The sequence below is a fragment of the Mugil cephalus genome, chromosome 19 (assembly GCF_022458985.1).
Source record: "Mugil cephalus isolate CIBA_MC_2020 chromosome 19, CIBA_Mcephalus_1.1, whole genome shotgun sequence".
Lineage (NCBI taxonomy): Eukaryota > Metazoa > Chordata > Actinopteri > Mugiliformes > Mugilidae > Mugil > Mugil cephalus.
Window position 1 is genome coordinate 8,036,459 of NC_061788.1, and position 23,836 is coordinate 8,060,294.

The 23,836-nt window shown below is 43.6% G+C and overlaps 1 protein-coding gene across 1 annotated transcript in view; it reads left to right on the forward strand.

Annotated features, from left to right (window-relative positions):
• Nucleotides 1-5,763: 5,763 nt before the first annotated feature.
• LOC124996603 (potassium/sodium hyperpolarization-activated cyclic nucleotide-gated channel 1) overlaps nucleotides 5,764-23,836 on the forward strand; it is a 61,901-nt gene continuing 43,828 nt past the window's right edge. The window contains exons 1-2 of the mRNA XM_047569795.1: nucleotides 5,764-6,459; nucleotides 11,121-11,544. Of these exons, the coding sequence (XP_047425751.1) occupies nucleotides 6,110-6,459; nucleotides 11,121-11,544 (774 nt within the window). The 5' untranslated portion in view covers nucleotides 5,764-6,109. The remainder of the gene's footprint in view (nucleotides 6,460-11,120; nucleotides 11,545-23,836) is intronic.

Below are 23,836 nucleotides of genomic sequence, written 5' to 3' on the forward strand. Positions count from 1 at the left end.
CACAGACTAACCGGACAAAGTTAAATATATTCATTAAATTGTGCCAAAACATTAAATAAATAAGAGTTAAATGTAAGTACAAACGTGGAGGTTTTCCAGCAGTGTCCACAAACTAGAACAACCAGTCCTATCCACTATGATATAAGAAGTAAAAAACAGTAAAAACAGACATGTGCACTAACACACACATTCACCCGCACTACTAGAGCACATCTTGAAACTACTGATGCAGACAGACAGAGAGAAGGGCAGTGCAAATCTGTCCCCAGAAGCTTCTCCTTCTTTTATCTATTAAAAGCAAAAGAAGAGGCACTTTTAGTCCTAGACTGCAACACAGTGGGGGTTGGTCATTTAACGCTGACAACATAAATGCTTCTTTTTTCGGTTCTACAAATTCTGAACAGATTGTTTCCGAAGACTCAGAGAGGTGAAAAATACTCTCTTTCCTGGAAGATTCTTGGAACAGAACAACAAAACAAACCTAAAGTGTGTTGGTACCAGCCCAAGCAATAAGAAATGCATTAGCAGGAGCACTGGCAATGTTTAAAAATGTGTTGTTTTTTTTAAATGAAACTAATCTTGCAATATGTTTTAATGGGCAAATCAAACAGTAATTTCCTTAACTTCCCTTGTGAATTAATAACTAATAGCAACTGTGAACAGTGCAGCTTTCTTTTCAGATTTCTTGTAAGACAGCAAACACACCAACGTTGTATCTTTTGTAAGATGAGTCACGTTTAGCAGGTAAGCATAAGAGTGGGACGGCTTAGACGCCACAACACACACACGTGCATACCGATAAACTCTTTGCTCAGCAAGGCTGGGGAGGCTCACCCCTCCATGACTGGTCTGCTGAGAGATGCCACCCATCAAGGGATCAACGGACGTCAGTAAATCCATTACTAAAAATACTTGCCAATCCTTTGGGATTACTACGCTTAGCAAGTGGACACTGTGTATGCCACAAATCTGGAATTAGGCAGTGAAAGGCTGTCAGTGGTGCATCAACACCTGATCCACTGTCTAGGCATATGTGTTCCCGGGGCAAAGGTGTGTGTAACCGTGTCACTTCACAGTATATTACACTGAACTATTCATGAGAATGTTGGAAAATAATTAAACACTAAGGTATTGATGACAGTATCAAGTAAAGCTGTATCTGTTATGTATCATTACTGTTAAAACTTCAGTGTATCAAATCCGAAAGAAGATAAAAGAAAACATTAGAATAGCATTGTAAATCGTTAGTTTGATGTGCACGTTTGCACTCTCTATGTCTTGTGAAGCCATGATTGTGGCATACTACAAGCTAGGGGAATTAAACAAAACATGTCCCATAAGAAACTTACAAAGAAGTACATGAATCACTTCCCAAAGATAATCAGGATCAGGTTACTTTGTTGTCTGAAGAAAAGCTGGTTAGTATCCAGGTTTGGCAGTCCAGTACGGTATTAGAGGAGACTGCTGTAACCTGAGTAGGGCTGCAGCGACTCATCAAATTAAATGTGTCCATTTGTGTGTAATATGTAGAAGCACCACAAGTTTTTCTGAAAAAGCCTTAAACCAAATCAATCAAAATGTCTGTAATATTAATATAAAAACATTATATTTAATAGTAAAACACAGACAGGAATAATTTTCGTTACGTTCCGATACGATACGATATGACACGGTGTGGTGCGATACAATACAATACGATACGATACGATGCAATGCGGTAGAATACGAATACCGGGACAAATGGGAGAACAGCAGAAGGCCACTAATACATATTGGATAATTCATATGAAAGTTATACTGTAATCTGTTTTTAAAAATGTAATTTCATTTAGCGTATGTGAAGCGTATTGCAGTCATGGAGCAGCAGCAGTGTTTAAAATCACAAACTATGGAATGCATGTGCATGTCGAGCTAAAACAAGAGCCAGAAGAACTGTTGACTTGATACATGTAGTTTAGATGAATCATAAAAAGCAATAAAAAAGAAGATCGCAAGAAAGAAAGGAAAGGTAAATAAGATGGAAAATAAAAAGTAAGCCATTAAGCCAGATATTTTCTGTCTGGATAGCAGCTGGGGCTTATTCTAAACATTCATGAAACATGACAGCAAGCCATTTTACATTCATTTAATATTGTGATCATTTCCATCATAATCATCTCACTGACTGAGCTTCCTAATGTTCTCATTTGTTTATACATGTCGGTTTGCTGATTAAGTCAACCTTGGGCTCAGCTGGTCCCTCTCCAATACCTCAGCCTCATCCCTGAGGTCCACGATGTCATGATAGCCTCAACTGGAGACAGACCAAAGCTTGCAATCCTATTACAACACTACCATCTTCCCAACCCCAACTGTGGTTTAATTAAAGCAGTCAGTCATGGGACAGGAGTCCAAAGAGGACAAGAGAATTAGTAGTCATGCCTGACCCGGGAGGTGGAAGATTTGTATTTTTTAATTTGTGTCGATTATTGAGCTCACTCTCTCAGATGTTTCAGCGATGATAAAGATATTGCCTAGATCCAAACTGCACCCTGAAATGATCACTCATTTCGGCATAAAAAAAAGGTGTTTTTAATTTTTTTTTAATGTCCACTTTAAATCCTTCCTTCAGATGTGGCAAACGACACCCATGTACTGGCTGTACATTGAATGACTTGCAGAAAATGAAAATGGTCCTTTGTAACCCAATGCTGTCGTCCTGCAGCTCCCGCTGTAGCTGGGTGATGCTATTTGTGGCATAAGCATTGGCCGGCAGTGTGGGGTAATGTATTGTTTCATGTCCAGATGAGGTATTGACTGTAAGCAGAGATGACTGGCTGTAATCTTAGACACACAATGCAATTTCAGAAAGGCCACTGAGACCAAGGAAGAACACTTTTTTTTTGTTTTGTTTTTTTTACCACACAGAAAAGAGAATTAGTAGAACCTACATTTTCTGTATATTCCGTGTTACATTATACAGCAGGTTTAAATCCCAAAGAGATTAGTTTACATTTATATGTAGATTAAACTCCAACATGTTGAAGTATTTAAAGTAAATTTTTCAAACATCATATTTTTCATCAAAAAAACATAATTCAGAAATCTAATTAATCACATTTTCATCTCGCTCGCTACTTTATCGACTCGCTGTCATTTCTCTGGTGGAGTTATGCTACAGATTTAGATGCATGGCGATCCTGTGAATGAATGATGAGATTTGGCCAAACCAGGTTTGCCCCATATGAGCGTGTTCCTCTGTGACGCACGTTCTCTACCGGCTAAACTTATTTGTGTTCTATTTATTCTCCGACTCGTGAATGGGCCATCTGGGATTTGCTCTTGTTCAATATCAGTATTACTTTAAGCCATAAATCTTATGCAACATTTTTTTTTCTCCCTCCCTCCCTCTCCCCTTCCCTCCCTCCCTCCCTCTCCGTGCCATTAACTGTGGAGCTGAAGTTACACAAGCGTTGTGTAGAGGAAACAGTTGGCATGCCAACTAATCCAACCAGAAACCAGCTGAGAGAGGAACGGCGCAAAAAAATAAATAAATAAAAAATTAAGGGATGTCTGTTTCAATTACGATAACATTTGGATCGTTACATAATAATCCATGACCAAACATGCAAACTATCTGAGCTAATGTCCTCTCTGGGGATGTACGGAGCCAGCTGTCCAGCCATGAAAACATTGGCCACATTGGTTCAGTGTTGGTATGTGATTTGATGGAAAAACCTGCAGATTTACAGACGAGAAACTAGACAGGCTGCTACAAACGGTGCAATGTTTAAAGTAAACTAAAAGCTCTGTCTACCTGCAGCAGTGCATAGCATGTAGCAATAGTTCTAATGGTGTCTGGTACATTACTGTATTTATTGGATTATTATGATTGTTGTAAAAATGTTAAAGTCACATTTTAGTCAAGTTGGTGCTTATTTAACTCAAAATAAGACTAACCAACGAAAACAGTAACAACAGTGTAGTGGTAGGTTCTATAAACAGCAACACTTTACAGTTGTTGGTGGTATAGGATCAGAAAATATACATTCAGCATATTTGGTTAAGTTAATTAGGAGGAGTTGCTGATACTGTGTCTGTGTCTGAAGGCTGTTTCAAAGCTTCTACGCGCTGCCTGGAAGAAAGAAAAATCAGCAGGGTGATGCTGAAGCCTTTAGAAAATATATTGATCCAATAACAACTGGAAGCGGCTGATAAAACGGCGACTGTGGGTGCATATCTGTGCTGTAGGGAAACGGTTATACGAGAATGGATTTTTCACATTTCTTTGACGCGGGGAGAACAGTTATTTATTCTGCGTATTAGCTACTTAACATTGGGGGAAGTCTGCTGGACGTTAATGGGTGTCACACTTTTTATGTGAAGTCAATGGTACTGTGAGAAGCTAGCCAAGGTTTTTTTTTTTTTTTATTAAGCTGCAAGCATTATAAATGACATTGGTGAATACATGAACATACAGTCAATGTTTGACATGGAGGTGGCAGCATTGGGGTGTTTCCTGCAGGAGAGATAAATCATAGCGGTGGTGTGCGTACTGCATGTCCACGGAAGATGGGTTTCATGTGACTCTTTGTACTACAGTGATGCCATCAGGAGGCAGGCGGCTCTTTGTGCTCCCTCCCTCCATCTGCTTCTCTTCACCCGGCGTCCCAGCCTCATTCCCCATTATCTGTCATCCTGCCAGTTCATTTTTAAGATCAGTCAGTTAATCATTTGTTCTGCGAGATGTCAGACGAACTGTGATTTATACAGACACACTTATATTGATTTCCCTCTTCAAGTCATTTTTTTAATTCAAGAAATTGCTCCTAACTTTTAACCGATTAACCAACTCATTTTTTTTTTTTTTTTTTGTCTACAGCTACTCAGTGGGAATCACATCTTGCTCTTAAAGACAACACTCTGTTTATTCATCATAAATATGCATGTGCAACACATGTGCAGCTACCCCCCATAGTTTGATCTTAGCAAGCAGACTGTTTTTACTTTAGGTGATTATTTTTATACTAGCATGTCCACTTCCCCAGATTTGGGATCAGTCTTATCCATAATAACGATTGCTTCCCCATAATTGATTTTTTCATTTTAATTTAATTCTCCTTTTGTGTTTTTTCTTCTTCCCCAGTGTTTTTTTTTTCCAGTCTTGCATTAATTTGGGTGACTGTTTTTTTCAAAACAACAGTGAACCCTATAATTAAAAAAAACATGTCTAGACAAACGTGGTTCCTGAAGAGGGTAATTTGTTGATTTACCAAAGTTGGCGGGTTAGCGAAAGGAGGAGCGGCTCCTGCAGACGTTCCCTGATTTTAAATGCGCCGTGCATATGATTTACATATTAGATTGTGCGATGAATGTAAAAACCCGGGATGCGATGCAAACGAGTGCAGCCAAAGCGGAGCGCAGTCGCACAAACACACACACAAAAAAAATGTTGGATCACGTCTGCAACACCTTAAAGGGTGTGATTTCCACAAGATGTTCAACTAGTTTTCTCATATGTCCGGTGGCACAAAACATGATCGCACCAATCTGTTTCGCCGTCTAGGCTTCTATTAGAACTCCTCGGTAGGAAACAAACCTGCTGCCAGTAGAGCCACAGGACGCACACATGCTGAATTAATTGATAAAGGGGGGAGAAAAAAACTGTCTTCATTAACTACCTGTAATATTGGCTTGTACACTGCGAAAGTGCTGACAGAGGAGGAGGGGGGAAGAGGAGGAGGAGAAGAAGGGAAGAGAGAGAGAGAGAGAGAGGTGGAGAGGAGACGGAGGGGAGTATCGTGAGCCACATTATGTAAATAAGGTGCAGGAGCATGTGCCAGTTAAACCGCAGTGCCGTGCGAAGTGAGATGAGGCACAGGCTTTGGACGGCAGAAGCCGGGGCCGTCGGTAGATGGCGGTAACCCAAGAAACCTGATCCACCGGGCTCTCGGGCACTCTGTCTCAGTTTGCAGCACTCGCGTTGAAGCCAGAGGAGCTGAACAGTTTGAAGGACATCAAAAGAAACAGGAGAGCCGACGGCGGGTCCTCTCGAGTTTTTGCGCGCAGCCCTCCCGAGCCGGAGACGAAACGCTTCGTCACAGAGAAAAACGGGAAAACTAAGAACACCATGGAAGACAAATCTAATTCGTTCTCCAGCAACAAGGAGGAGAAGGCGGATGGGAATAATGTTTTTCAGAGGCAAGACTCGATACAGAAAAATAACACGGGGGACAAAAAGGACCATGGCAACTCAGTGGGCTTCAAGGGGGAGCGGGAAGAGGCCATGGTCGGTTTTGACGATCTGGAGGGGGCGGCCAGGCAACATGGTTTTATGCAGAGGCAATTTGGGGCCATGATGCAGCCCGGAGTCAATAAGTTCTCCTTGCGTATGTTCGGCAGTCAAAAAGCCGTGGAGAAAGAGCAAGAAAGGGTTCAAACGGCCGGATACTGGATCATTCACCCATATAGCGATTTTAGGTAAGGGCTGGAATAGACACCTGCTCACCCCCTTCCCTTTCTTTTTTTCTTTTCTTTTTTTTTTAACCCACCCCTCCCGTCACCCTAAGGTCTGCAAGCTACAGCCTGCACTTTCACACATATCGCTCTGTCATGGGCGCACACTCGCATCCTGCCCCAAAGCGCATACGCTAATCTACCTCTGTATTATAGGCGATCCGGCTTCCGACGTGTGAGGGGGGCTTCTCTTGTCAAAAACGTGCTCAGCGAGCGCGTCTCATTGCGGCAGTCGTATTTCATCTGAAAACTGGGCGCGTTAAGGCTAAAGGTGTATCAGGGAAATGTCCTTGGAAAAAGGCTGGTGAATGTCATGATTTGAGAACGCACGCAAAGCTCCCGGTTTCGGGTCGTCTCCACGCCAGCAGCGCAGCGCCAGGTCCTCATTGCGACATATTCCGCTCGTGTACGGGGCGAGCAGTACCTGGACACAACGTGACAATGCCATTGCACCACCAGGGTTGTAAACATTTCATTGTAAGGCGGCGGTAACACGACGGGCCTGTGTGCGCGCGTGTGTGTGTGTGTGTAAAAAAAAAAAAAAAAATGCACAGAATGCGGTAAAATCGTGCAGGGAAACGGTTAACAGAGAAAATGGCCGTGTTTTGAATTAATTAGTGAAAGCTGATATCCGAATCAAAACCGTGGAGTTTTGAGCACTTACAGAACTAATGCATGGGGGATGCATTTGTGAAGCAGCCCTGATGAGGAAATGTGATGGAATGTGTTTGTTTGAGAGGAGCTGCAGAAGGAGCGTGCCACACTTCCTTCCTTGGCACCCACTAAATGCCACAGTGACATCATTATTGATATTTATTTTGTCTCTGGCTCGTCATTCTCTCAGCTGCACCGGCTTATCGGCTCTCTGCCTCTAAGAGCGTGGCTGCAAAGTGAAAACTGCATTTTTCTCAACTGCTCTGTGGAACACGCGAGATCTGTTTGATATTAATAGGCGCTGGGATCAGCAGAGAGGAGCCCGGTCAGTTTTAGTTTACAAACGCTGCCTCTAATTTGCTTAAAGATTCTAACACTGCGCGTTTAAACGGTAAACACAGCGAGATCTGCACGGGCAATGGCTGGTTTCTCACTAGCTGCCTGTTTACAGTTCACCACTTAACCAATTAAGCATCTCATCTGGCTCAGTTTCTGCACCAGTGTCCCCTGGCACAGCTTGATGGTGACAATCAACCCCGTTTTCCGTATCAACATGCCAGGGCACGTTGTTCCCTTCTGCCTTTTTTTTTTTTTTTTCATAGAGCTGTCCATGGTCCTGAACTTAGTCTACTCAACATAGAGAATTCAGCTCTCCGTGTCTCAAAAACCACTGCTGATTTTAGGAGCCTGCAAGATGAAAACAAAAAAAAAAACAAAAAATGTTCTGAAAGTGAAATTTCTGCAGCTTATACTGATATATAGGTTTACATTGATTATAATGCAACACGGAGGTAGTGCACGGCTCAAATGACAGCTCTAAATTCCACAAACATCCACGGGGCGTTAGTTTTATCATTCTACACTTTTCAATATAATTCCACACCAGCTAACCAGCATATATTGGAATCACATTCACAATGCGCACACACACACACAGGGACGCACAATGACGAGGATAAACGCAACAGTCAATGAGCTTAGCAGACTAGGAAACAATTATGTAAGAGGACTGACCCCTTCCTAAAGACGGCCAAAGAGAAATGCATACCTTTCACCACGGCTATTAACTGATCTGGAAATTAATTTGCAGTACGGGCTGTGTTTGCCGTACGTATTTTGCAACTAGTAGGTGGTATTTTGGTGAAAAAAGTGCAAGAGGGAAAAGTCCATAGCGCCGACATTTACGCCCAAGGTTAAATCCCCGTGACATTTTCCAAAGGGTGGTTTTTCAGAGGAAGTTCTTGCCCTCTAGCTGGTATAAAGACACAACCCTTCTACACCCCTGGGATTGCCACTTTGCCGAAAAGTGGCACTGTGAGGTAATATATTCCAGTTCTTCCAGCTACCTGACATGCTGCTGCATAAATGATGGAACATGCAAGAGTACTCTTTGGTCAGCAGGTCTCCCCGTTTCTCTCGTATAAACCTTTTTGCTGCAGAAGCCTTCATCTTGTCATTAAACAACTTTTTACTGTCGCAGTAAGTTCTGTGTAGTGTGGTCAGACATTGTGAAACCAAAACGCCGTGTGGTCTTTTAATGAAGAGTCTTACGTAAGTACAGCCCATGAATGACACCACTATTCACACGGGCTTTATATTGCTATGTGGGAGTGTTTGAAATTCAATATCCGACATATTCTTTGTACACAGTGGCTGCTTAAAGATTAATGGCAGGTTAGTAATATTCATTATTGATAGAGTTTTAGAGAGGCCTCGTGGATGGACTCATGCGCCTCCGGTTATGCTAAGGAGAGGCCATTGTCATAGTCTAAAAGACTCTCAGAGATGTTTTCAGTTGGAGTCTGTTTAAAGGAGGAAGGACCTTGTTGCTTCTTTTTGCTGATTTCAAAGTGACATCTCATCATATTGGTCATTTTACAGTAAATACACCCAATAAATATATAAAAGCATAGTTTTTTCAGTGACTGTTGCATCACGGAAATGTAATAATGCTACTTTACTATTCCCATAAATAAAGATATCAGGATAGGGTAATGATGTAGGACACTTCAGCCGATGTAAGCAAAAGTATAAGAAATGTGAGTGTGCCACTCACTTGGCTATCTGCCCGTGCATTGTATCAAATTCATCAATTATGGATGGTTTTAACATCCCTTCATGTGCACTAACTTCTATATCGTTGTCATCACAACATGTCACGTTGTACTTATGCATAGGGCCAGCTTGTGCTGAGTAAGATCGTGCGGGGTTCCCTCTGTTGCTTGGCAGGATTGGTCTGGCATTGATTATGATGGATCACTTGTTGTAGGGAGGAAACCTACAAGACGAAATGTGCCGGCTTGATCTAAGGCGGGATTGTTCTCTGCCTCGACTCGGATCAATAGCTTCCAGCTCTTCTTTTAGGAGGAATACGTTATCTTCCGGTCGCATTTGGGTGTTTTGTTCACATGGGGTGCATGCGTCTGGCGGACGAAGGCAGCGGCGCGTCTGCAGTGTTGCTGCCGCCGTGCTTGGGAGCAGTCCTCCACTTTAATCAATGAGAACAGCAGCTCGTCTGTGTTTACAAATCGAAGCTAAACTCGGGATCAGAAATGATTAGCAGAGTGCACAGTTACTCTGGACGTGAATACATAGCTGGGACGGGGGGGGGTGAGTGTACATAGAGCACAGTGAGGCCACTGCTGGGATACTGAATGCACCATTGGTGTTGGGAGCTTCAAGTTCCAGTTGCATTTAATGCGCCCTGCTACTGGTTTAGCTGGGGGTAGGGGTAATGGAGCAAGAGCTTATTAATATGAAGCAGCAAGAGCTGTTGCGTGCGAAGGCACGGGACGGTCAAACGTCAGATCTATGAATGTCACTTAAAATTCAAACCTTTTCAGATCTATTATTCAACGAAATGTTGTGTATCATTCCATATTGTTATTGTGTTCTCTCTGGAATATTTTGAGGTCTCCTTAAGTCAGGATGCAAAAGCACAATGTTTTATTCATTAGATAAGTGGGTGTCTTCGAGGTCACGTACCGTATAAATACCACCTACTAAAGTCACGACAAAAATAGAAATATGCCAGAGATGTGGGCACTACGTGGGATCTCAACGCGGCCTTCGTGATGATTTAAACATGAGTGGAAAACATCCAACATTTACATTGCAGCAATTTGGCAAATGCCGATGTTAAAGTCTTAATTATGTCTTATGTAGCTTGCATGAATATACGTAATGACTGCAGCCTCGTGATAAACATTTATAACCTACCGGTTGCACATTATCCCGGCAGGTCAGCAGAAGGGGCATTAACAGACGCAAAGGTTAACAACAGCGCAACTGAAAACTTGTACTTGCATGTAGTACTGGTTAAGCTATTGCTGGTCTACTATGTGTGTGCGTGGTGTTAGCCAACGCGATCCTCGTGCTCATTGTTGTGTGCGCGCGTGGAGACCTGAGTGGGACGGAAGTCTTCAGAAAAACCTAGAGTGCATCGTGTACTGTTCTTTAAGCATCCACTTCACGGGCCTCACATTAATACCTGCTGGTGTAAAAATACCTGCAGTGGACGCTGCGAAACACCTAGAAGACCAGCGTTTAGTTGGAGTTGAGGACAATTATCGGACACACGATCCGCGGATATTTATAAAGCCAAGGCCCTGGCTTAATTTATTCAAACAGATCCATTACTGTGTGAGCGGGCCTGCCAGCCAGACAGGCAGCCTGCCAGCCAGCCCGGTCCGTTTCCACCTTCAACATCAGCAACGGACGGGCAAGCAAGGCGGAGCAGAGGCAGGCGGTCAGAATGCAGCAAGCGGTGGCGTCAGCAGAGAGTTTTTAGAATGAGATAGGATTCCTGAAAGCATCTATTTTCATTCACGGCCTTTACTGGGGCCCAGGGCACTTTGAATCAATTCATGGCGAGCTTAACCCTTAATTTCAATCCATTCCCCTCAAATTATCACACAGTTTCAATGTGTTTCCTCCTTTTGCATTACTGATCTGTGTGTGTCGCTCTGCAGGTTCTACTGGGACTTGATAATGCTCATCATGATGATGGGGAATCTAATCATCATTCCTGTGGGAATAACATTCTTCTCAGAGCAGACTACCACAACCTGGCTGGTCTTCAACGTGGCGTCGGACACCATCTTCCTGGTGGACCTGGTCATGAACTTCAGGACGGGGATCGTCAACGAGGAGAGCTCCGAGATCATCCTCGATCCCAAGGTCATCAAGATGAATTACCTGAAGAGCTGGTTCGTCGTGGACTTCCTCTCCTCCATTCCAGTGGATTATATCTTTTTAATAGTGGAGAAAGGCTTTGACTCGGAGGTATACAAAACGGCACGCGCTCTGCGAATCGTCCGCTTCACCAAGATCCTCAGTCTCCTGCGTCTCTTGAGACTGTCCCGACTCATCAGATACATACATCAGTGGGAGGAGGTGGGTATATGTTAGAAGCAGAGAGAGCTGCGCTCGTCTATCCGGAGTGAGTCACGGTGTGCGTTTTGTTTATATGTCAGGGCTGCGTACTGGCTCTTCTCCTGGTCGTGCATTTCCCAGCGGTGCGGTAACAACCTTGAAAGCGCTGCACAGATTTAATTGTGCAACGTATAAATCCAATAGGCGCTGTCAGTAACCAGCGGTCAAAGGGCTTATCTGTGGATAACAAGTGTCAGCTTCTGCTCATCGATGGGTGATATTAATTCAAAAGTGATATCCTAGGTATGTGTGTAGATATAGATATGATGCACCAACGACTTTCTTAACATCCCTTATCGTTGTGCATGACTCTAGTGGATTTTGTGTAAATATCACAAGGTTGCAGTCCACTGGACATAACAGAGAGTGATACATTATTACCCACAGTTGAGTCACTGCCCTCCCTGACTCAGACTATTTAACCAAGCTCCAGCGTTCTTCTTCTTCTTCTTCTTCTCCTTCTCACAGAAATGATTTCATTACACACAGGGAGCTGATGAAAAGATTCCCCCAAGTCACAACACAAAACGCTTCTTTAGATGCCGCGACGATGCTTCATGTCTGGTTTGAAACTGGGCTTCGTTAACGTGCAAATAGGTGAAATAGCAGCATCGCTCTTATCCCAGACGTCCTTGGAACACAGCTCCCTGTCCCTCCCCTCTCGTTATCGCTGCCGTCATCCTCGTTGTCTGCTGTCTACAGCAAATTGCGTTGGTGTCAGGGCTCAAGCTGAGCTCCTTTGGTTTATATATCAAGCAGCGAAGGGAGATAAAGTGTGGCACATAGGTGGACAATCATTTGGGAAGTGTTTCGCTCCTCTAATCATTAGCTCCTACAGACGCATTAATGAGCTGAACGGTACCGAGATAGATTTGGGTGTAAATAGTGCAATTGCACAATGAGTCCCATCCCCAGCCCACACGTTATGGATCAGTGAACATTGGTGGTGCAGGAAAAGATTGTCTAGTCCCGATGAGGCAGCTGACTTTTCCACTGTTTATGGAAGCTTATATGTTTCTGCCAGTTTATATTTTAAATTGTTTTACCCTTGCATCATGAAGAAAAACAGAAGCATCATTTACGCTTCACCAAATATGGTTTTCCGATTTGGGAAACAAGAAGCCGCCACAAATCACCAATCATAATTTTTTTTTTTAAAAGTGAGCACCATATATGGACGGCGATGGCTTGGTGTAATTATCTTGGTGTGCGCACCATGTGGGAGGCTGATTATGAAATTCAAATAGGCCGGCGTGATATGTCGCTCTCACGTCAGCACGAGTCGCACGCGGCGGCAGGACATCGCGGCGTGGGCCAGGTTAGAGGAGCAAATAGACCAGCGCCACGAGGTTAATGAAAATCTGCAGCGAGCGTGCGGGCAGACGGTACGTGCAGGACATGGGGATGTGTCATAACACGGCACCGATCCACTCTCACTTCATCTCTCCCACGTCATTCCTCTTTGCCTCCAATCGTCTTCCTGCTTATCAAACTCTGGCTCTTTCTTCCTCTTCGCCCTCCCTCCCCCCGTTCCCTCCCCACCTCTCTCTCACCTTCTCCTCCCCCTCGCATGCTTTTTCTCACCCTCTCACTTTCGCGGCATGCCATCCTCTTTTAGCACTCTGTCGCTCTTCCGACGTCGCGGCGTCCAACCCCGGTGAACTTAAAAACGCGGCCTCCGTCTGGCGTAGCTGTTTAACACACAGTCGTTTTAAGGTGTAACCGCATTAAACGGACGCACCGAATAACAAACAAGAGCGAGTCAGACACATCCACACGAGGCGTGAGAGGAGAGAAAAGGCACTCGGTGGAAGAATTCCAAGCTGTCATAACATGTTACGTGTAGGATGCAGGATTAGAGCTGTAATGGGGGGGACAAATGTAGCCTCCTTCCATCATAATGGGTTTCAAGCAGTGAACCGTCATTACATCAGCCTTGGGACGGACTCAGTTAGTTAGTCAGACAGTCAGTTCCTACAATAAGTCATCTTCCAGCTCGCATGTCCTTCCGTCATTCCTTCATCTGTCGTGCGCTCCCTGCCCCCCCTCCCCTCCCTCCCCTCCCTCTTCACTTTGTCACCATCTCTTCCCTCCATCTGCGGAGCAAAGCAGGCTGTTATTTCATCAGTGCCGGCTGGACAGTCAGAACTGGGCTAAGTTCAGATTTGTTGTTTTGTCTCTTCGTAGACTGTAATGGTGCGCCCATTAGAGGTTTGCAGCACGGGGGGGAAAGAGAGAGAAGCTGCAAACGATGATGGATCTTTAGTGTCTCACAATCCTTTAAACGTCACAGCAGCAGACTTTTCCTATTTAGCTGCAGATGCGGATGCTCTGCTTTCAGCTGATGAATGCGTCGCGTCCGTCCCGATTCAGGAGCCTCTTATTGTGCGTTAATGGCAGACCTGAAGCCGTCAGCGCTGCCTGCGAAGGAGAGACGCAGGTGGAGGGAGCGATGTGAAAATTCGAGAAACTAAATTGGTCCACGCCCCGAAGTGCACGATGAGTCATCAACATTTGAGGATGAATCATCGCCAGTGTTTTCCAGTAAAGCCACAAACTCCAATAAAAGCTCCATTTAGAGTATCTACAACAACTTATCTGTTATACGCTGGAGTAGAAGTGACATTTATTACGAGACACGTAAAAAACACTACGTTTTAGAGTCGTGATTAGATTTCGTGTCACTCAGAGAGTAACACTAGACAACTCCATTGCCAGCACCAATATTTTGAGAATACAATAAAGGCAAACAATATCCTATGCAGTAAAAAGTCATTTTACTAGAACTGATGGGAACATTTAGGATGGCATTATCGTTATTGTCTCTCCGCACAGACCGAATCCTCCGCTTTCCCCCGTGTCTGTGATACTGGATGAAACCGTTTCTGTGCGTGTTTGTTCGATCCATCATTCCCGTGTTTGTTCGCACATAATTACGGCAACGTGCAGTGCTCGGGGAAATGATAGCACGCAGTGTGAAGGTCACTTAGAGGAGTAAATATGCCGTGTCCTCAAACACGACAATTTAAGCAAACACCTGTCAAATGGAAGCTGCTGCGGTGCTTACACATCTGAAAATAACTCCGGTTGGTTTCTTGAATCACCCCGTGCGTATGGGAACTTAAATATTTTATTGATTTCAAGTTACACCAGCGTGCTGTCTCTACTTGTGCTAATTGATTCATCATTTAGGGAAAAATGTTTTACAGGAGTGCTAATGCGCTGTACTTCTGTGTTAGATCAGAATTCTCGTTTGAGCCCTGTCAGTGTTTTCTTATCAACAACGCATCAAAAGACGCGTGATGTGAAAGGGGTTGATCGTTATCATCGCTGCACTACCCTCAGCTCCTTTTGGTCTTGGTTCGCTCTCCCAATTCTTATCTACCAAGCAGCTGTTTCACAAAGCAAATCTGATAAACTCTGTGTATGCTACCTGGCATCAAACAGCAAGCAGATAAAGTTAGGAAGTAGCCAGCGAATTGATTTGTTTTTCTATCGCTACACACCTCAATAGTTTACGAAATATGGTGCGGCAAACTACATTTTTAGCATTTACAGATTTTGGATGAGCTGCCCAGATGTATTATGAGAGCTGGGCGTGTGGTCAGTCACGGTATTACGACGATAAAAAGCAAACTTTCTTATTTCTTTCTTTTTTTTTTCCCCCACTAACTAAACCGAGCCAAGTCCAGCCACCTGTCACTCTCGCTCAGGGCAGGCACATCTTCAATTATGCATAACTTACAGCGTTGATATAAGCATTACATGTGAGTTATGTTAAGTTCACCCCCAGGTGTCATAAATAAGAAAAGAGACTGGGGCGTTTAAACGTTTAGCTCTACAGGGATTGACTCGCTTTTAGAGCCTCAAGTGGTCGTCCGCGGAACTGCAGCTTTAGGCTGCCTTATTTTTTCAGGGAGGGTTCAGCTTGTTTGGCTCGCAGTGATTGTATTGGAGATTTTAGCAGCTAAAGAGACAGATGCATTCTTCATTAGCTGATGAAATATAAAACAGGAGTTGAAACTAGAAGGGTTTATTCTGCATTAGAGGTGGGTATTTGCCACAACTTCACGATCCGATAAGTATCACGATCCTGAAGTCACGATACGATACGTTATTGCAATATTATGAGATTGCGATATATTGCAATATTCTGCATAGGTCAATGAGAAAATTTAAATGCAGCTTAAATAATTTATTGGAACAGATATTACATATTAAGACATTCAAAATCGATATTATCGCGATATATTGCCATATTGATATTTTTTCCGTCCCCCATTGTGCATAATATGTCATTGTTGTATTTTTAGCTAACTGGAGGCTCATTACTTGGTTTATACGTCGGCATATATGATGCACAACATCTAAAATCTACAGCTCAACGCTCAAACCCTAGTCATATGTTCCTTCATGTCACCTATAGTGGTCCAACAGGCAGTCGTACCTAACAGCCGACTATTTAAGAACTCACTAAAATAATGAGAACAGTTTTAAAGGCATTTTGTGCCCTTTCATCTTTAATTTCACCAGCATTTTCAGATCTTTCAAGGGCATTTTTGCCCCCTGCTCCTCTTCATTTCAAACCCTGCTTCCCTTATGCTCCTCTTATTATTTCATGCCCTCACAGATACAGAGCTAATTATCCCAATGACCTTAAAGTCACATCATTGTTTTTGTTTTTTCTCCCCGACTTGTGCTGTTACCTTTAGATATGCTCTATCCCACGTCGCTGGGATCACAGTGAGTTATGTTGCCAAGAATAGATTTATAAGCCACATGCATTCAGTGCGGATTTTGGTTTGGTTGTATTTAACAAAAAAAAAAAAAAATGCAAAAGCAGACTGAGGGGATAACATATTTAAACTGCTGCATAAAATCCCCAGAGCTTCCAGTGCCACATCTGGCTCATCACAGCCACTAGGCCTCCCGCCAGATCCCAGCTCAAGCAGGAGGGCTCAGGTTGGGCTTGTGGCAGTGTACCATCCCCTACGGGCGGCACTACCCTTTCCGAGGCCGCAGGCGGAATTTGTCTGTTGCTGCACTAAGGGTGACATTGTCAGCAGAGTAAACATGATACTTAGCGCACTGCATGTACAAGCACACGGTATTAATTAACTTACTCAATGCAAATAATGACATATAGTCAATACTACGGTCCGGCTCTGTGCTTATTCCAAGAGAAAGGTACATTGACCTTAACTGAAAATTAAGAGTGAACAACATACTGTGTTGCATAATGCACAAAAAGATTAAAATGCAGAGCATGTCACACGAAATTTGCATTAAGTAGAATTTTCACTTTGACTTTCTGGTCATGAAATACTCACTTCCACATTTTCTTTTTCTAATATGCCACATTTCCAACCTTAAAACTTTCATTTTATGCTGGTGATGAAGCTGTGTTATTATGCAATTATTCACATACACAGTATACCGCATACTCTGAAATGGGTGGGAAGTGGAGGGGGGTCCTTCAATCTGCGATTTATTTTATGATAACAGGCCTGCAGTAATAACTATATTCAGCTTTTAAAAGAAATTTCAGTGAATGTGTGCATTTAGCAGCTGCTTGTAGGCTCTTGTGTGGCACTCCGCTTTGACAGCATCAGACTCATGAGGCCGTCGCGCAAAAGCACAACTTGTTTCTGTGAATGTCAGCGTGACAGGGTGTAACTTGTCGAGATCAGGCCATCCTTCTACTTTCCGACTAATAACGATTACCTCGCATTATTAGCGACACTTGTAAAGCAAACAGTGAAAAGAGGTGCTTCCGTCTTTGGTCACCGAAAGCTGCTTTTCTGGCTTTTCTGCGTTTTACAAAAGGTGATGTAGTATGTAGTATGGGCGGCAGCTGAGCGCAGAACATGATGCAAGTGATCTGTTTAATTAGAGTCTGCCTGTGGGGATCGGTCGTTCTGAGCAAAGGTGCTTGATTCGTGGTTGGTAAAGTGATCTGAAAGGGGAAAGAGTGAGCCAGCTGACCTGAGTATCCAGTTCACTGTGTGGGAGCAGAAGAGGAGACTTTAACTACATTACACTGGCTAAATATGGTCTCCACTGAAATAGACCATACTATTGTGTGACAGTGCGACAGCAGACGTTTTTTTTTTTTTTTTCTGCCCCATCCATTTTTAGTCACAGTCTGTCAACAGACGGATGATGATGATGATGATGATGTTTGTCTGTATTTTTTTTTCCATTGTCTTACAGGTTTTAATTTAATCACTGTGGATAACTGAAGCGGGGCAAAAACACAGCGGCTCAGTTTTGTGGCAGATGTTATGGTTGATGGATGGCTCAGGTGGGATCATCGAATACTGGCTTTATATAAAGATGGACAAAACCGTCTGTGATGTCACCAGTAGATTTCCTGGGGAGTGGTTTTGAAGCTCGGGGCGGGTGGCGCCGTCACCGTACCTGCCTCCTGTTGACTCCTGGCTAATTCAAAAAATGGGAATGGAGCCTAGGGACGCATGTGATGCCTAGGCCAACAGCTAACAGCTATAAAGTCACTAATTTAAAGTAAACAACGCTGTAAACATGGTTGTTTTTGTTGTAAACTTGAGCATTTTTACATGGAGGTCTATGGGGACTGATTTGTTTGGAGCTCATTTTTTTTTTAGGTCTTAACGTTTCGTCTTGTATAGAACTCAGCTATTATTTTTTATTTTTTTGACATAAATCATTAATATCATTAATTTAAGTAATTAATTTACACTTGCATTATGTACATAAGTGGATTTCCATTTAAAAAACCCCATGGAGAATTCTTAGTTTCGTTTTTTTTTTCTGCAACAATCAACAATTTAGAGATCAGTCAGCGTCTCCTACATAAATGTCCGTCAGTAAGCTGATCAATTAATCAATTAACTGTTACAGAACTAAATTTTTTTGGGACTGCCTACGTTGCGATGATTAGAGTAGATGAACGCCAAGCACAGGCGCTGTAAGGTGAAGAAGGGAAGTCACGACGAAGCCTTTGTGTTCTGCAGTTTGCCCCCTCAGCAACAGATAGTTTGGTGCCAAAGCAGATTACTGGACCTGGGTCTGCAGAGTCATATGGACTCGCCAAGTGCTCGAGGGCCGGCGTCCAGCCTCATGCAGGGACACAGGTGCATAATCACGCGCGCACATACACGGAAGGTGCGCTGAGTCATGTTTGAGATTAAAAGGGAGAGCAGGAAAAGCAAAGAGGGCTAGCCAGTGGTGATGTTTCTCTTCTTTTCGGCTCATATGGGAGCAACGCTATTACCGAAGCTACGTATTGTGCAGACCCTCTTGTGGTTTATAATTACAGACGGTATAATAATGCTAAATTTAAGGAGAAATTCAAATGTGATGCATTTTTTTTAAACCCGTATCTGCTGCACATATAGTTTATCAGCAACCGCAGTGCTATCTCAAACAAAGACAACACGAATCCATAAAGAATTACAGTTTCTGTGTTTGCAGCGATAAACCATTTATCACAGAGAACGGCAAAATGGCATTTATAGGAGGATAATTAAAAGGAGCCTGGCCTCATTACCATGTTCTCTCAAATGCCATTTAGTTGCAGGACACGCATACGTTGGTACAGAGGAGGAGGAGCTGCAGGAGCCTCCAGAAAGGACCGCAGAGCCGTGGGCTGGTGGCTGCATCCAACTGTTTCCTGATGTGTGACGTGATCTGATGTGAGAGGGCAAAGATTGTCGTGGGACTGTGTCATGTCTACAGTTTGTGTGTTTTTGTGCATCTGGATATTACATATCCCGTAGCCTGGGGGTGGCGTATAGCAGCTTGGCAGCTTGACTGAACTTTTCTATTGCTGAAATGCACTGCATGTTCACAGCCAAGTGAGAAAGTGTGGATACACGGGTTCACTGCCGCAGAGACACAGAATGTTTGAAGACTCGACGTCAGCTTGGGCAAAACTAAAGTTGAATTCATCACCGCAGAGGTCTGTAGTAAGTCACCGACACGGCTCCTGAAAGTTGCGCCTCGGAAAGTTGAACAACCTCCAAACATGTTTCATCTTTGGAGCAGGTGGGAGTTAGCCCAGATTTTGTGTTGCTGTTGCAAGAAGCACACGTAGCTGAGGCCGCACAGCTGGCTGTTTATATTTAACGTCCCGAGCAGAAGAATGGGGGACGTTATTTTTCAAAGCGCACGATTTTTCACGGCTCTCTTTAGGGTACGTTGAGGGCACGGAGGGAAAACAAGGCTTTTCGCACCAGAGTTTCAGATAAATCCTGCGCCCGGAGACGTGGATGTCATTTATCAAAGAGTGGAAGCGGCCTGTAACCCGTTTGTGTGTCAGGGTTGAAGTAAAGGACGTCATACAGTAAGTGTCTGGTTGATAGGGCACTACAGATTATATGAAGGCTAATAAATCCAGTCCTAAGATTCTCCACCGTTAAAAAGAACTTCATGATCAAATCGCCATAGTGATTGCACCATGATTTTTTTGACAGCCCATTTCCAGTGAGCATATATCTATATATTTAGGGAGTGTCAGTCACATGCAGCTTGTGTTGTCTGTGCAGCTCAGATCTAAGCTTCTGCTGGAGCATAGTCTATTCTACCTGCCTCCACTTTGATGCTTCTTGAAATTCAAAGGCTGTTTGTGAATCTGTATCACTGTGCGGTTTTATGTATTTTTAGGTGCGTGTGAACTGCTCGTGAGCTCATTTTATTGATTCGTTTTAGCAAATTAAATGCTATTAAATGTTAAATCTGTGGTACCATCACATGCATAAATCTGGTACAAAATCTGTTCACATCTGACATTAGAACGCATCTGTTTCTACTTCCTGTGTATGCGAGTGAAAGCATACATAATTTGGTTTTAACAAATCCGTCTGGTAATAAAAGGTAAATGAAATGGCCCGGTCGCTGTTTGAGGAAATAACTCCGTGTGGCTAATTCGCAACACATTGCTAATTGGCATACCACGCGCAACTGCAGTATGACTGACCAACGCACACTGCCAGCTCATGTTTAACATGTGTTAATTGATTCTTGCCGCATTTTTTTTGTTTTGTGATAATGTGAATTACTCATACTTGCAACTTGAAGTGCAAAATGCACAAAACATGTAGGTGATCCTGCATTCCGGCACGGGGACTCATTTAGCTTTCATGCTACAGAGCGAAATCCGTGTGTTCTGCTTGTGATTAGAAAACAGGGGCCTATATAAGAGCCGATCACTCTTACCACACTCTGAGGTGATCGAGGCTGTTTGTGTTTGTCATGTTCTTTTACCACTTTGACTGTAAACGTGTCCTGGGCATCATTGATAGACTGTCTACTCAGCTAACCATCTCCTGTGTTAGCAGAACAGCTTAGTCACCGGCCTGTCACAACCGGTCTGTATTATTTTTACTTTTTCTTTCTAGTAAAACCAACAATGAAATGAAATATCTACAGCAGTAACACAAGCTACAGCCTAACGTCCGCACCGGGGTAAACACATTGCATATGCACGTGTGGAGGCACTGTTTCTACCGCCTATGGAACAGTGACTATTCTTTATTTATTTCTGCATTTTTCATCAGTGCTCAGGCTCCACAGTGGCGTGTGTGCATGCTTTACTGCATCTGGTTCAGGGAGTCTTAAAACAGCAGTCCTCTTTTTATAGAGAAAGCTAACAGATTAGCATTTTCGCATTTACAATGGCCCTTTAGCGTATTTCTGACTTTCTTGCAAGATGTGCCACGTGCATTGATGTTTTTGCTACTGGGGGGCAGGGGGTGCAGCAAAGAAACGCAGCGCATTGGTGGTCATTCGTGCGCCGCACCCTACACGGAGCGCTGCGGAGCATGACGGTAGGATGTCGGAGGCGAAGCAGACCTTTGTTGTCTCGCGTGTGGGAGCTGCAGCCTGCAGGCGGCTATAGAGCTCAGCCATGTGTCTGTTATGTGTGAAAATCTGACTGTCGCACATTTGACATTTTGCGAGGAGGGAGACCTCCCCCTGTTTAAATGAGAGACACCCATGACTTTTTTTTTTTTTTTTAAACAAACAGCATACTGGGAAATTATATTTCTCCACAGCTGTTAATGGAAAAATAAATTCACACACCACAGCCTGATGGATTCCTCCAGTCCAATTTTAGGACAATGCTTTTTCCCCCCATTTCTCTCTCATCCCGCCTGTGTTGTTGTCGTCTCTGTTTTAAGACACAGCCTTCTGAGGATGAACATAATGCGCCTTGAACTGTGTTCCTGCTCAGCTGGCTGAGGGAAGTTCACTTTTGCCCTACAGGGTGGAAAATCCCAGACTTCGCTGCCTGAAAGAACAAGTTTTTCTCCTGGCTCCCTGCAGATTTAACCCATTTCCCCTTGCCAAGCCACTCAGTGATCCTTCTGTTGCTAGTTGGTCTTGTTAACTACAGTAGAGAGTGATAATTGCTTGACCATATGGTTTGGAGTAGTAGTGTTAATTGATCTGAACCCACAGTGGCTGTGCCTTGCAGCTGAATGGACTCAAACGCACCGCTAACGACACGTCGCTGTTCTAATGCCTGCACGTTTTTTATTAAAAAACACTAGTTAAATTAATAAAAGAGTGGACCGAGGTGTGGTGCGCAGGGGTTTGCATATCAAATATTGAATATCAAACACACACTCAAACCAGAAAAGTGTGCCTTCTATAGCTTCATAAATAGAACAGCAGGAGGGAGAGGGAGGGAGAAAGCGTTGAAGTGAGATATGATAAAAATAGTCTGGATGCATTGAATGAAACAATGCATAGTCGCGGAGTTAACAGGGTGGATTTCTCATTGCATGAAGCTTTGGATGTGAAAGTGAAGCTTTGCAGATAAGCCAAATCTATAGGAAAGGGCATTTTTTTTAACAAAATTTTCTTTTCACTTGAAAAAGCCATTAGTCGCACGGCAGATAAAGCTGCAATCAGACCGAGATGCGATACATATAAATAGGCCTCTGCCAACAACCACTGGCTTTACAGGTCACCTCATCTCATGCTGTCATCCTAAGCTGATGTATTATACATAAAATGTTGTGCGGCCCCTCCACTGGGAGCACCTCTCCCTCTGTTCACGTCTTACCGTCGCTGTCAGTCCATCTCTTGGCTCTGCCCCTAATTTGAGGCAAGATATGAACGGACGTGTCGAGGCAGCAAAGACAGTAAGAGAGACGGAGAGACGGAGAGGCTGTGACACGGAGAGGAAGGAGTTGAGGAAAAGATAGGGGAATAGTCTGGACAGGAGGTCGCATCTTGTTCACGGAAAAAAGATAAAAGAAAAGGCACACGGAAACACCTTTGATGCCGAATTGAGTATTAACTGATGTGGCAGTTAAAGTTTACATTTCTTATTTTTAGGCTCAGTCAACATTTGCAGCTAAACAAAAGTGGTCAAATTTCACCCTCTGTCCACCACAGAGGGATGTCCCCCCGTGATTCATGCTTCCCTCTGCCTGGTGTGCAGAGTACAGTAAGCAGACAGATGACAGAAATGGTCTTGGGAGGGGGTTTAAGTGATAAGTGTGGAGATTAGGCTAATCTCGGTTATTTCTGTTGGCTGGACTGTTGTTGGTGGTTGCTATGCGTGCATGTGTAGGAGATATGTTGTGGGGGAGTCACACTGCTGAAGGAGGAGATTCCTGATGCTTAGGAGCTTGTAGTAGACCCTTATAGTAGTACTTCTTGCAAACTGTCGCTTATTTTATAGTTGCGCAATCAGCCTGGAGTTCTCTTGATGAATCGCTTTGTCAATAAAATCATACGCCATTCTCACATGTGCGAAAAGCAAAGAAAATCTTTACATCTGAGGAGCTGGAACCGTCAAAGTTTCGACATTTCTTTACGGAAAACAACTCGATTATTGCAGATTAATGTTCCATCAATCAACTAATTGAATAACTGACTAATCATCGCAGGTCTGTACGTGACTGACTGAGCCTGCATGAGGCGTATAATGATCCCATGGTTATTTAGAGGGGAGCGCCACCATTCATGGCAGACGTCCTGTAATGATGCCTTGTGCTAATTAATTAATTAGTAACCAACGAAGCATTCAGGGTTCTTCTTCTTCCACTTCCCAAGAGTTAATGTTGTGGTGGATGGATTTAGTGAAGCACCCTCTGTCCATCTGTCACGGTGACGTTGTGCTCTGCTGTGGGAAGCTAAACACAGTCATTCATGCTCTCTCGTATAGAGACATCACTGTATCATTGAACTATATAGTTACACTGTAGTAGTATGCACACTGATCAGCCACAACATTAAAACTACTGACAGGAGAAGT